The 13,414-nt window shown below is 42.4% G+C and overlaps 1 protein-coding gene across 1 annotated transcript; it reads right to left on the bottom strand.

Moving 5' to 3' along the window:
• Positions 1–579: 579 nt before the first annotated feature.
• On the bottom strand, positions 580–8,858 carry LOC115204308 (stress-induced-phosphoprotein 1). The gene is made up of 14 exons (XM_029769765.1): positions 8,757–8,858; positions 7,527–7,736; positions 7,281–7,422; positions 7,022–7,163; positions 6,620–6,785; positions 6,334–6,460; positions 4,263–4,365; positions 3,867–3,987; positions 3,658–3,754; positions 3,368–3,492; positions 2,665–2,701; positions 2,333–2,436; positions 1,951–2,126; positions 580–1,802 (listed from the first exon to the last, which is right to left on the bottom strand). The coding sequence occupies exons 1-14, from the start codon at positions 8,763–8,765 to the stop codon at positions 1,730–1,732; spliced, it is 1,632 nt and encodes a 543-aa protein (XP_029625625.1). The 5' UTR covers positions 8,766–8,858; the 3' UTR covers positions 580–1,729.
• Between the last annotated feature and the right edge of the window lie 4,556 nt (positions 8,859–13,414).

Below are 13,414 nucleotides of genomic sequence, written 5' to 3'. Positions count from 1 at the left end.
AGTTGTCACACAACACCACAGATGTCTCAAGTTGAGGGAGCGTGCAATTGGCATGCTGACTGCAAGAATGTCCACCACGGCTGTTGGCAGAGAATTTAATGTTAATTTCTCTATCATAAGCAGCCTCCAATGTCGTTTTAGAGAATTTGGCAGTACATCCAAACGGTCTCATGACCTCAGACCACGTGTAACCACTCCAGCCCAGGACGTCCACATCCGCCCTCTTCACCTGCAGGATCATCTGAAACTAGCCACCCGTACAGCTGATGAAACTGAGGTGTAATTCTGTCTGTAATAAAAGGCCTTTTGTGGGGAAAAACAAATTCTTATTGGCTGAGCCTATACCCCCGCCCAGTCGTGAAATCCATAGATTAGGGCCTAATGAATTTGTTTAAATTGATTGATTTCCTTACATGAACTGTAACTTAGTCCAATCTTTTACATTTTTGTTCAGTTTAAAAAGTGGGACTTTTTTTTTAAATTAAGCAATCTGCAAATCCATGCAGATTAGCACAATCTGAACATGCTTTGAGGGGTTTCCAAGTTGGAGAAGACTAAGGACATAACCACAGACACAAATGAACTTAAAAATACATTCAGATATATTTTGCAGAACAGGATTAATTTCACTTGTACATTACACTTCTGGGGATTTGTCTTTGACATACAGCATGTGTGGACTGGTTGTGTAATCAGACTCAAATCTGCCATGTCTATTCTACAGGCACCCAGAGTCCTGAAGAACTCTAGCATAGCAAGGCTATGGTGAAATGGGAGAAAAGAAATTATAAAGGAAGCTTGAAGGGAACAGTACATATATTTTAACACAACCCTCCCACATTACTGTAAGAACCCGACAAACAAAACATCCTTGAGTATGACATTGGAGGTCTTAAGAAACAATATCCTGCAGTTGTTGGCTGGCAGATTTTTGTGCGCCATGTGAAGCAGAAGAGCTTTAATACAAGCGCCAACTAGAGATACTTCTCTCTGCTCTGTATTACTAGTCAAAAGGGTTTAATGACGAGAGAAGATATTCAAAAAAGTTAAATCACCATTTAACTTCCACAGCTGTAATCCAATGCTGATCCCAAGATCAGTACTTCCATGACTGCACAACATTCATTTCTAAATATCTGGAAAGCACAGTATTGTGAGCTCGTAAGCCTGTACACCAGTAACACAACTACATTGACCTGAATTTATGAAAGATATCCTGTCCAGAAAAAGAAAAATCTTAGTCAGGCGCCCTACACAGATATTGACTGGCATCTGATCTCAGCAGTCTTAAAATAAACAAAGGAAGTGAAAAATGAAGCAGTCATATTGCACCTTGACGTCATGGCTCAACACCCAACAGACAAATAGAACTTTAATTGTTTTGTTATAAGCTGCAGCACTGATATGAATGCAGTGTCATTGTGCCAACCAAAGCTCTAGCCTGGTCTGCTGCTCCAGTAATAGGTGTTTGATAAGTTTGCCCAATCAAATTATTTGTTTCAGAGAGTTCTGTGATGAGGAAGACACTAAGTACAATTTCATTAAGGCCGTAAAAATGGACAAAGAAAATGAAACCCTTTGTTGGTTGAAGTTTGGGCGAGATGGCATACAGTATAATTTTGAGGGTGTAAGGGAGAGGGGGGGGTTATATCTTAAGGGAATGGCATCTTGATCCTCTGTGGTCTTGCGGTTGGTTCTTCATGGGTTCTGGCCCTGTTCTCCTCACTCATCACCGGATGGCTATCAGTCCCACATCTATCAGTTTCTGGATCTTCTGAGCAATGCCTGGATTCTTAAGGTGACTAAAATGGTCCAGGGAGAAAGAGAGAACCAATTAACCCAATTTCAAGCTCATTTGGCCAATTACAGTGTGTGATTATGGTGCATGTGTTGTATACGATGTAGCTAGTGAGTGTGTAAAATGTGTAGCTGCAGAGCTGGCCTGCTTACTCGCTGAGTGCCTGTGGGTCCTTCTGCATCTGCTCTAGGATCATGCGCATGGCTGGGTCACTCATGATCTGCTGCACCTCCGGGTCAGCCATGGCCCTCCTCTTCACGTCCTCTGGACTGTCGTCATTCCTCACGTGCTGGCTCATCATGCAGCGCTGGATTCCCTCTGTGGCCTCCTGCACTCGGAACAGAGATGGTTTAACTGTTAGCCTCAGTCCGCTCAATGACACCAACAAAACAAGGTAGAAGAACCATAAGCCATGGCTTAATATTTAATAGAAACCGCATAGCATACAAAATAAACTTCACTTTCAGTTTCTTTTAGAGTTGGTTGGTAAAGGAGACCCTGCTAGTGCACCAATGTAAATCTGTCATACTGTACCTTGGAAGTAGAGTCAAGCTCCAGAGCCTTCTCGTAGGCAACCATCGCTTTAGAGAAATCTTTCATGGCCTCCAAAGCAGCTGCTTTGCGCGTGTACCCCTTTACTGTGGAGAGAAGTTAGATGAAGTCTATGCTTTTAAAGGGCAAAGGTTTGATACAGTTTTCAAGATGCAATTTATCTTCAGTCTTCTGATGACCAAAATCAAGTAGGAGCAAAAAGTAAACATGGCTGCTATTAGAAAAGCTAGGAAGCCTGTATGTGCTAAATCAATTAAATGGTGGACTGACCATTTCAATTTTAAAGTAAAAAGGTTTTAAAGTTCAATACGTACTGAAGGTAGGATCAAGTTTGATACAGTCCTCGCAATCCTAAAAGAGAGAAAAAATATCAGTCCTAGTCCTTTGACTGATAAACACTTGATGATATTGATAAGGGAATTTATATGTTTAAAGTAATGACTAAAGAATTCCACCCTGAAACGTAATTAGACTATGTGAAATGTATTAGACTAATTAGACTATAATCCAATAATGTAAGGGTGAGAAATGTGTGACTGAGAAAACAGAGGACAATTGAACTTACATGACCTGACCTGGTAGGAACTCTGAAAAACTTACAACAGGAAAGAGGCCCTGTCAAGGCCCCTCTAATCTAGGGAGGAAAGCAACGGCATGGAACTGCCAGCTTGGTAGAATAGTGATAAACGAGGAATGTGAACTGTGGAAAAAGATACAGCCCACCTACTGTTTCTGTATGTATATATGGGGGGGTTATAAAGACTGCTCACATTTTGGTTGACTTTAGAACGTTCTCTGAATAAAGAACAACAAACCTTTTGCAGAATCTGAGTCTTTGCCTAATTATTATTAAACCCAGGGTCTTACAAACCTCGGGGATTGGTCAAAGCTTAAATCATTGTTTAGTTATCATCATTGGGATTGACAATTCTCGTGACAGATATCCAATGTATTAGTTAGTAATGAGGATAAAGCTCATGTACATGCATGGCACCACAGTAGTCAGGTGTGCTGTACCTTTAGGGCAAGCTGGAACTCCAGCAGCTTCGTGTAGCAGGCAGCTCTGTTGCTGAACAGCTTGGCGTCATTGGGGTTCCTCTTGATGGCCTCAGAGTAATGTCTCATGGCTGAAGGATAGTCTCCTGTAGAACAGAGAATAAACACAGCATGTCAGATATCCTAACACTACCATAATCTAAAATGGTATGCAGACAACTAGAGAAACCTTACCACTAAGAGTACAAATAGGCATCACACATAATTAATACTTTCAACCGCTGTAGATCCTCCATTTCACAGACACACACCTTTCTGGAAGGACTCGTTGCCCTTGTTCTTCTCTTCCAAGGCCTGTTCTGGGTTGATGTAGGCCAGCTTTTCCTGCTCCTTCAATACCTTCTCCGCCTGCAGACATAGAAGGGATGGTGAAAGTGACAGGACGGTTAAAGAGTCGTTATCGAACCCAGCATAATCTACCCTGACAGTCCTCATTCAATAGGGTCAACACTCTCTGTACCTGCTGGCACTTCTTAAGTACATCAGGGGTGCGATGCTCTGTCAGACTCTTGTTGTAAAACTGGACTGCTTCTTTGTACTTCTCCTGCTTGAAGTACGAGTTGCCAACCCTAGCCAAGGCCCTGAGAGAGGATAGGGATAAAGAGACATTAAGCACAGATGACTTAAGCACTGACATTTCATTTCCCCGGTTTGTAACAGAGCCCACCGTTACCGAAATGTGACCTGGCAATGGTGAATACAAGGATTTAATTGGTTGCTTATTCAGGAGACCTAATCTCTCCTCATCCCTTGATGGACACACCGTGTGCAACAGTCCCCTTCAGACTCCCAGCAGTTTATACCCTAGAGGGTGACTCACGTGTAATTATTTTCAGTGAATTGACGAGGAACTCACTTGGCAATGTGTCTGTAGTCCTCCCGGTTCTCTCTGCCCACCTCGATGGCCTTGTCACACAGCTCTCTGCACATCTCATACTCAGCCTTCTCAAAGAACACAGCTGGGATGGGAAAATGGACAAATGCAGACACCTTAGAAACCACCTCATTATCCAATCACAGATCATAAAAACTACACACATAAAAATCATATGACATTGTCTGTATGATGGTAAGCTGAGATAGCAGTAGTTTATGGGGATCTAATAAAATACTATGGTAGCAGCTCCTCTTCCTGGGGACATGAGACCTCCATGGATCATTTTGACAATAATTATTCTTAAAAGCAGGACAAATCTATTCTGTAAAATGACTTGCTGAGGACCCACACAAATTGGTAAAATGCTATGCTGCTTTATCTGCCCTTAATCGTATGGAAATAGAAAATTGTACCCAGGATTAGGGGGTAGAGATATTCACTCAGTTAAATGCATATGATTCTGATCAAGCCAATTAGTTCTATCATGGATAAAATATGACATTATTTTTTCCATATACATACTTCAGAGATAAATACAATTTCACAATTTGTTAAATTAAGGAAAACTACATGTTTAACTCATTAAATATTAATCTCTCCTATTAGCATATTTAAGACAACTGTAAATGAAATGGGAGTCCAACAAGGCACCTTGAGTTGGGGAGATCCTAGAATTCACACTGTATAATAGCCCCTTAGATATTAATTTAGAATCCTCTAAATTTAATTAGATCTACAAGGACATTTTATCGATCTAACAGTATTTTTCATTTTAGAGATCCTTTTTTTATTTTATTTAACTAGGCAAGTCAGTTAAGAACAAATTCTTATTTACAATGACGGCCTACCCTGGCCAAACCCTAACGACGCTGGGCCAATTGTGCGCCGCCCTATGGGACTCCCAATCACAGCTGGTTGTGATACAGCCTGGAATCGAACCAGGGTCTGTAGTAACGCCTCTAGTATTGAAATGCAGTGTCTTAGACCACTGCACCACTCGGAAGCCCCTTTCATGTGTCCTACCAATTATTATTGGATTATTCACCATAGCAACCACTCGTTAGCATAAAAACAAAACATTTCTCAGTTCGTTGGCTTTCTTGGAGATCAGATGTTTTAATTTGCAGGGATATTTGTTTTTGACCAAATGTAAGTTAAAAAAATAATAATAATAAAATAAAAAATTGTTTCACTTTTATAATATTCCTGTTGCTATTGTTATATGTAAATACAATAAATGTGTATGTAGAGGGGTAAGTTTCTTCACCAGTTCTCTTACCATTTTGTACAATTATGTGATTAGCCTACCAGTTGGTGTAACTGTAATCTTAATTCTCGTGCGGAATTATGGTATAGAAATTGCTGACATGACTAATGTAACATTGTTTATTGGATTTACATTATAGTAATTTTCAATTTCTTTTATCCCGTTTCCCTCTGTACACAGACTACAGCAGCATACCACCCTGCATCCCACTGCTGGCTTGCTTCTGAAGCTAAGCAGGGTTGTTCCTGGTTAATCACTAGATGGGAGACCAGATGCTGCTGGAAGTGGTGTTGGAGGGCCAGTAGGAGGCACTCTTTCCTCAGGTCTAAAAAAAATAAAATAATAAACTGCCCTGTGTAGGGTGCTGTCTTTCAGATGGGATGTTAAACAGGTGTCCTGACTCTCTGTGGTCATTAAAGATCCCATGGCACTTATTGTAAGAGTAGGGGTGTTAACCCTGGTGTCCTGGATAAATTCCCAAGCTGCCCATCATGGTCACCTAATCATCCCCAGCTTACAATTGGCTCATTCTTCCTCTCCCCTGTAACTATTCCCCAGGTCGTTGCTGTAAATGAAAATGTGTTCTCAGTCAACTTACCTGGTAAAAAAAAAAACATGTATACTCTGTTTCATCATTAAACTACTGGGCTTCTGTGTCATCACTCTGACCAGATTGCAGTCTAGTATCCATTTACTCCCAGTGGCCTATCCACACAGAGAGCACCAGACTCTGTTTTACACAATATTATCTGTCTCTGTGTATACACAATGATGATTCTATACCTGCTTGGTTAGAAAGATATGTCATGTTGGTTGGGTCATGCTTGAGGGCTTCTTCATAATGTTCCAGTGCAGTGGCAAAGTCTTTCTTCTTGTACGCCTCATTGCCCAGCTCCTTCTCCTTTAGAGCCTATGGAAGCACAATGGACATTTAAGCTGTTAAAGACAGTACTGAGAGGGCAATAAATCCCACAAATCGGTGTGGGTGCTGAGAGGAGATGCATGCACAAATTACCATTGTCCCAGACTGTGAAGGACTATAAGATTACTCATAATGCAATATATTTACTTGTCTCTTGTTCTCAGGTAAGTCTTCCTCCTTCGGAGGGGGTGGCTGAGTCTCTTTGGGTTTGGGAGGTGGGGGAGGAGTAGGCTCTTCCTCTTCATCCATGCCAGCCAAGTCTAACCCCAGCAAGACTGACAGGGTGGTCATTACTCTAGGGTCCTGGAGCTTCCTACAGGTAGGACAGACATAGTGTACTTGAATTAGATCACAGGAAATTCACAGGCGCTACAAAGGAATGTTGTGTTCTGGTACTTATTACTACAGTCAGACAAGATGATCTTGGTGTTGAATTCATTTTGCATTTGAAAGGGGACTGAAAAATGAAAGCATGAAAGAATGCAGTATATTTCTAAATGTACAGGTAAGGTGCAACAAGACAAATGGCGTCCACGGAAACATACTCACGAGCCAAGCATAGACGGTTTGTCCCTGAGCTGCTCCAAAAGCGCTCTGTACTCTGGATCTTTCATCAGGGCATGGGTTCGAGAGTCACTCTCCAGCTTCTCAAACATGTTAGGCATGGAGAAGGGGTTCATCATCTTTTTTTCTGGTAGGCAAGAGGTGAAATTCACAACACAGGGAAAACAAAGCATGATGAGCAAACAAAATCCCATTGTTGTGTTTATAATGTAAGTGAAAGTGTGACAGGTTCAAATATTTCTACCTGCTAGCCGGGCTTCTATGTTCTGCAGCCCCTCCTTGAGCTGCTGATTAGTAGGCTCCTGTCTGAATCCCTCTTGGTACGTCAATTTTGCATCCTCAAACCGTCCAAGGAACTCCTGGGCTGCCGCTTTCCTTGAGTAGCCCTGTGCAAGCACAAATTATGGTGATGAGGCTTGTCACTTTTGACAATAGCTAGTGCAAATATAAGCCACCCTCTCTGGACAACTGCGCTGTGACATCATCTCACCTTTCCCCAGTCAGGTTTAATCTTGATGGTCTGACAGGCGTCCTCCAGAGCACCCTCGTAGTTGCCCTTCTTGGCATGGGCAGCCGAACGGTTACTAAAAAGGACATGGTTTGAGGGATCGAGGGCCAATGCTTCTGTGTAGCAGCGTATGGCCTCATCGATCTTCCCGGCACTCAGTGCCTTGTTGCCCTGATCCTTCAACTGTGACACCTGAGGGGAAAGAGGGACCTGAATGAATTCACTGTAATCAAATCTGTTTAAATATATTGATTTTTCATGATACTGATTTTCTACTAAACTGACAAGTAAAGAAATACTGCCATCTTGATTTGGCCAATTTGAGCTCTATAAACATCAATCTGATTCCTAAAGCAGCCTTGGTCTAACGTTAGGAGCCAGCAGTCAGGTTAAACCAAACAAGCCTAGACACCTACATGCTATGAGGCCATTACATATTGCAGAACCTAGCCATGTTTCAGCTAAACAGATATAGACTGCTAGCTGAACCACTAAGATTTTCAAGGTGGTTTACTGAGTTGAACTAGCTACTGCTTTATGATAGCTAGCAAGTTTCATTGCTGACTGACTTGTAGTCCTGCCCAACGCTTAACTTAACTTGCCAGCCATGTCCTCTAACTTAGTAGTTAGTCAGATAACTAACTAGTACGCTTGCTAGCTAATTGGAAAAGCTAGCTACATAGCCATGTTAGTAAACGTGAAAAAGTTAACTAGGAGCAATGTTAGCCATTTCACAGCATGAAGTCATTCGTGCCTGCACTTTGTTTTTTTTCTGATGATCGACAGACCATGCGTATGTAATATTAGCTAGGTAACTAGCTAGCTATAATAGCTGATTAGTTAACTACCGGTAGTTAGCTAGCTAATCGGCTGGCTACTAATACACACGGTTCTGGACCAAACATATTTGCCGGCTAAATTAGCCAACTACAATTGAAAGCTATTTTCTTAGCTAATGTGCTAACATTACAGGTTAGCTAGATAGCTAATACGCTAACATTACCGGTTAGCTAGTTTGCCAGCCAACTAGCTACCGTTACATGGCGAGCTAGTAACAATGAAGTCCGCATTGAGTAAAACGAGATAGAAAATTTGAACTAGATTGCTAGCTAGCTATCAATCTTCAAATAGGACAAACGGTGCAACAATACTGTAAATATTGCAGAAGAAATACAGTTTTTGACCGGAATATTGATGACAGTTGTTACTCACTTTCTCCATGGTATAACCATGAGGTTCCAGAAACTACTGTGAGACGAGAGCACCGCCCCTGCACAATATGGAGCTAGGTTGCCAGATAATGTTGAAGGAAAGCTATGACCTGAGATCAAAAAATGTTTTGTGGCAGTTTCCTTTAGGATGTTTTCTATTGTTTGTTAAATATAGATCTGTGTATTAGATAATTGATCAATATAAAAAAAGTGTTTATAAAGTTGATTGATAACCAAACTGTGTGTTACTCTAAGCTCCGGCATGCATACATGGCAACCCCAGAGCTTACCCATATAGTTCAGTAATATTTCTGGCTTTATGCGCACTGGTGTATGATTGGTTCAGCGTAGTTAATCGAGGAAAGCTCGGCAAATCAAAGGCAGGTTCGCGTTGAGTACGATGAGTAAAACAACAAACGTCTAGTCAAGGAACGTTACCGTATTCATTCTAGTTCTAGAAGGCTCGATCTGGTTCATCTCCTTTCTAGAACATTCTGGACATATTGGGACACGCTTGCTGTTGTTTATATAAATCATCAGTTGAGTGTGTTATGCTGTCAGTGGACCTGGTATGACAAAAGGAACATAAGGACAAAATGAGTTGTGAGAGAAATCTCCACTTAGAAAGCCCTGGGTTATAATAAAGAATGGAAGCTACAGACAGTGCATTCGGAAAGTATTCAGACCCCTTGACTTGTTTCACATTTGTTACGTTTCAGCCTTATTCTAAAATGAATTAAATTGCCATTTGTCCTAATCAATCTACACAGAATACCCCATAATGACAAAGCAAAAACAGGTTTAGAAATGTCTGCAAAAAAAATACAAAAATAAAATATTACATTTACAGAAGTATTCAGACCCTTTACTCAGTACTTTGTTAAAGCACCTTTGGCAGCAATTACAGCCTTGAGTTTTCTTGGGTATGGTGCTACAAGCATCGAAAAGTCCCCGCGATATGCAACTGTTCAGGGAAGTCAGGAACCAATACACGCAGTCAGTCAGGAAAGCAAAGGCTAGCTTTTTGAAGCAGAAATTTGCATCCTGTAGCTCTAACTCCAAAAGGTTTTGGGACACTGCAAAGTCCATGGAGAACAAGAGCACCTCCTCCCAGCTGCCCACTGCACTGAGGCTAGGTAACACGGTAACCACCGATAAATCCATGATAATCAAAAATTTCAATTAGCATTTCTCACGGCTGGCCATGCCTTCCTCCTGGCTTCTCCAACCCCGGCCAACAGCCTTGGTTTTTCTAATGACTGCCTCGCCTTGTTCACCAACTACTTTGCAGACAGAGCTCAATGTGTCAAATCGGAGGGCATGTTGTCCGCACCTCTGGCAGTCTCTATGGGGGTACCACAGGGTTCAATTCTCGGGCCGACTCTTTTCTCTGTATATATCAATGATGTCGCTCTTGCTGCGGGCGATTCCCTGATCCACGTCTACGCAGACGACACCATTCTGTATACTTCTGGCCCTTCCTTGGACACTGTGCTAACAAACCTCCAAACGAGCTTCAATGCCATACAACACTCCTTCCGTGGCCTCCAACTGCTCTTAAAAGCTAGTAAAACCAAATGCATGCTTTCAACCGTTTGCTGCCCGCACCTGCCTGCCCGGCTAGCATCGCCACCCTGGACGGTTCCGACCTAGAATATGTGGACAACTATAAATACCTAGGTGTCTGGTTAGACTGTAAACTCTCCTTCCAGACTCATATTAAACATCTCCAATCTAAAATCAAATCTAGAATCGGATTTCTATTTCGCAACAAAGCCTCCTTCACTCACACCGCCAAACTTACCCTAGTAAAACTGACTATCCTACCGATCCTCGACTTCGGCGATGTCATCTACAAAATAGCTTCCATTACTCTACTCAGCAAACTGGATGCAGTCTATCACAGTGCCATCCGTTTTGTTACCAAATCACCTTATACCACCCACCACTGCGACCTGTATGCTCTAGTCGGCTGGCCCTCGCTACATATTCGTCGCCAGACCCACTGGCTTCAGGTCATCTATAAGTCTATGCTAGGTAAAACTCCGCCTTATCTCAGTTCACTGGTCACGATAACAACATCCACCCGTAGCACACGTTCCAGCATGTATATCTCACTGATCATCCCCAAAGCCAACACCTCATTTGGCCGCCTTTCCTTCCAGTTCTCTGCTGCCAGTGACTGGAACGAATTGCAAAAATCGCTGAAGTTGGAGACTTTTATTTCCCTCACCAACTTTAAACATCAGCTACCTGAGCTGCTAACCGATCGCTGCAGCTGTACATAGTCCATCTGTAAATTGCCCACCCAATCTACCTACCTCATCCCCATACTGTTATTATTTTATTTACATTTCTGCTCTTTTGCACACCAGTATTTCTACTTGCACATCATCAAATGCTCATTTATCACTCCAGTGTTAATCTGCTAAATTGTAATTATTCGCTCCTATGGCCTATTTATTGCCTACCTCCTCATGCCTTTTGTACAAACTGTATATAGACTATATTTTTTTCTACTGTGTCATTGACTTGTTTATTGTGTTATTGGCTGTTTATGGTTTACTCCATGTGTAACTCTGTGTTGTTGTCTGTGTCACACTGCTTTGATTTATCTTGGCCAGGTCGCAGTTGTAAATGAGAACTTGTTCTCAACTAGCCTACCTGGTTAAATAAAGGTGAAATAAAACAATTTAAAAAAATAAAAAGCTTGGCACACCTGTATTTGGGGAGTTTCTTCCATTCTTCTCTGCAGATCCTCTCAAGCTCTGTCAGGTTGGATGGGGGAGCGTCGCTGCACAGCTATTTTCAGGTCTCTCCAGAGATGTTTGATCGGGATCAAGTCCAGGCTCTGTCTGGGCCAGTCAAGGTCATTCAGAGACTTGTCTTGGCTGTGTGCTTAGGGTCGTTGTCCTGTTGGAAGGTGAACCTCCACCACAGTCTGAAGTCTTGAATGCTCTGGAGCAGGTTTTCATCAAGGACCTCTATTTTGCTCCGTTCATCTTTTACCCGATCCTGACTAGGCTCCCAGTCCCTGCCGCTGAAAAACATCCCCACAGCATGATGCTGGCACCACCATGCTTCACCGTAGCGGGCTGTCATGTGCCTTTTACTGAGGAGTGGCTTCCATCTGGCCACTCTACCATAAATGACCGATTGGTGGAGTGCTGCAGAGATGGTTGTCCTTCTGGAAGGTTCTCCCATCTCCACAGAGGAACTCTGGAGCTCTGTCTGAGTGACCATCGGGTTCTTGATCACCTCCCTGACCAAGGCCCTTCTCCCCCGATTGCTTAGTTTGGTCATGCGGCCAGCTCTAGGAAGAGTCTTGTTGGTTCCAAACTTCTTCCATTTAAGAATGATGGATGCCACTGTGTTCTTGGGGACCTTCAATGCTGCAGAATTGTTTTTGGTACCCTTCCCCAGATCTGTGCGTCTACGGACAATTCCTTCAACCTCATGACTTGGCTTTTGCTCTGACTTGCTTATTTAGACAAGTGTGTGCCTTTCCAAATCATGTCCAATCAAGTTGTAGAAATATGTCAAGGATGATCAATGGAAACAGGATGCACCTGAGCTCAATTTCGAGTCTCATAGCAAAGGATCTGAATACTTATGTAAATAAGGTATTTCTGTTTTTAATACATTTGCAAACATTTCTAGAAACCTGTTTACACTGTCATTATGGGCTATTGTGTGTAGATTGATGGGGAAAATGTTTTATTTAATCAATTTTAGAATAAGGCTGTAACGTAACAAAATGTGGAAAAAGTGAAGGGGTCTGAATACTTTCCGAATGCACTGTATATGTGATGTTATTCCTTTCCTATTGTTGTAACGTTAAATAAATGAATGAATAGCAATGAACTCATTAATAAATATAGTGGTAGCCTATAAACTATTTTAGATCTGTGTTATAAAAAATAACATTTATTTTCTTTAATTCATTCATCTGAATGGATACTTACACGATAACATGATCAACTCTATTAATATTATTATACTGCTATACTTTTTCCACAAGGGATGTTAGGGTATTAAAATGTATTCAATATTTCTGAAGGATGGATATATCATCTTTACAGTAGACATGGAATCCATAGTAACACACAGTATATTGAGCTTGAACACCAAGTGGTAAGGATTTAAAAAATAATAGGCAAACAAGTAGCCTACACATATGTTTAATGTAATGGTTAAGGTGATCTCATACCCCTTCCATACATCATGATGATTGTAATTACCTGTCCTTGTCCAGACAAACTAAATACCCCCCCACTAATGACAAACTAGGAACAGCTGCAAACTAAAACAGACATAACCAACAGACACTGAAACATGGATCGGTGGCAGCTAGTAGGCCGGCGACGACGACCGCCGAGCGTCGCCCGACCGGGGAGAGGCGCCACCTTCTGTGGACGTTGTGACAGTACCTCCCCTGATGCGAGGCTCCCGCAGCGCACCGACGCCGGCCTCGGGGACGACCCGGAGGGCGAGGCGCAAGGCGATCCGGGCGGAGGCTGTGGAATCTCTGCAACAGGGCTGGATCCAGAATGTCCCCCACCGGGACCCAGCACCTCTCCTCTGGGCCGTACCCCTCCCAGTCCACGAGGTACTGCAGGCCCCCTACCCGACGTCGGGAGTCCAAGATGGACCGGACTG

Source organism: Salmo trutta, chromosome 12 (assembly GCF_901001165.1).
Source record: "Salmo trutta chromosome 12, fSalTru1.1, whole genome shotgun sequence".
Lineage (NCBI taxonomy): Eukaryota > Metazoa > Chordata > Actinopteri > Salmoniformes > Salmonidae > Salmo > Salmo trutta.
The sequence above is the reverse complement of the archived record's forward strand: the minus strand, read 5'-3'. Positions and strand labels throughout refer to the sequence as shown.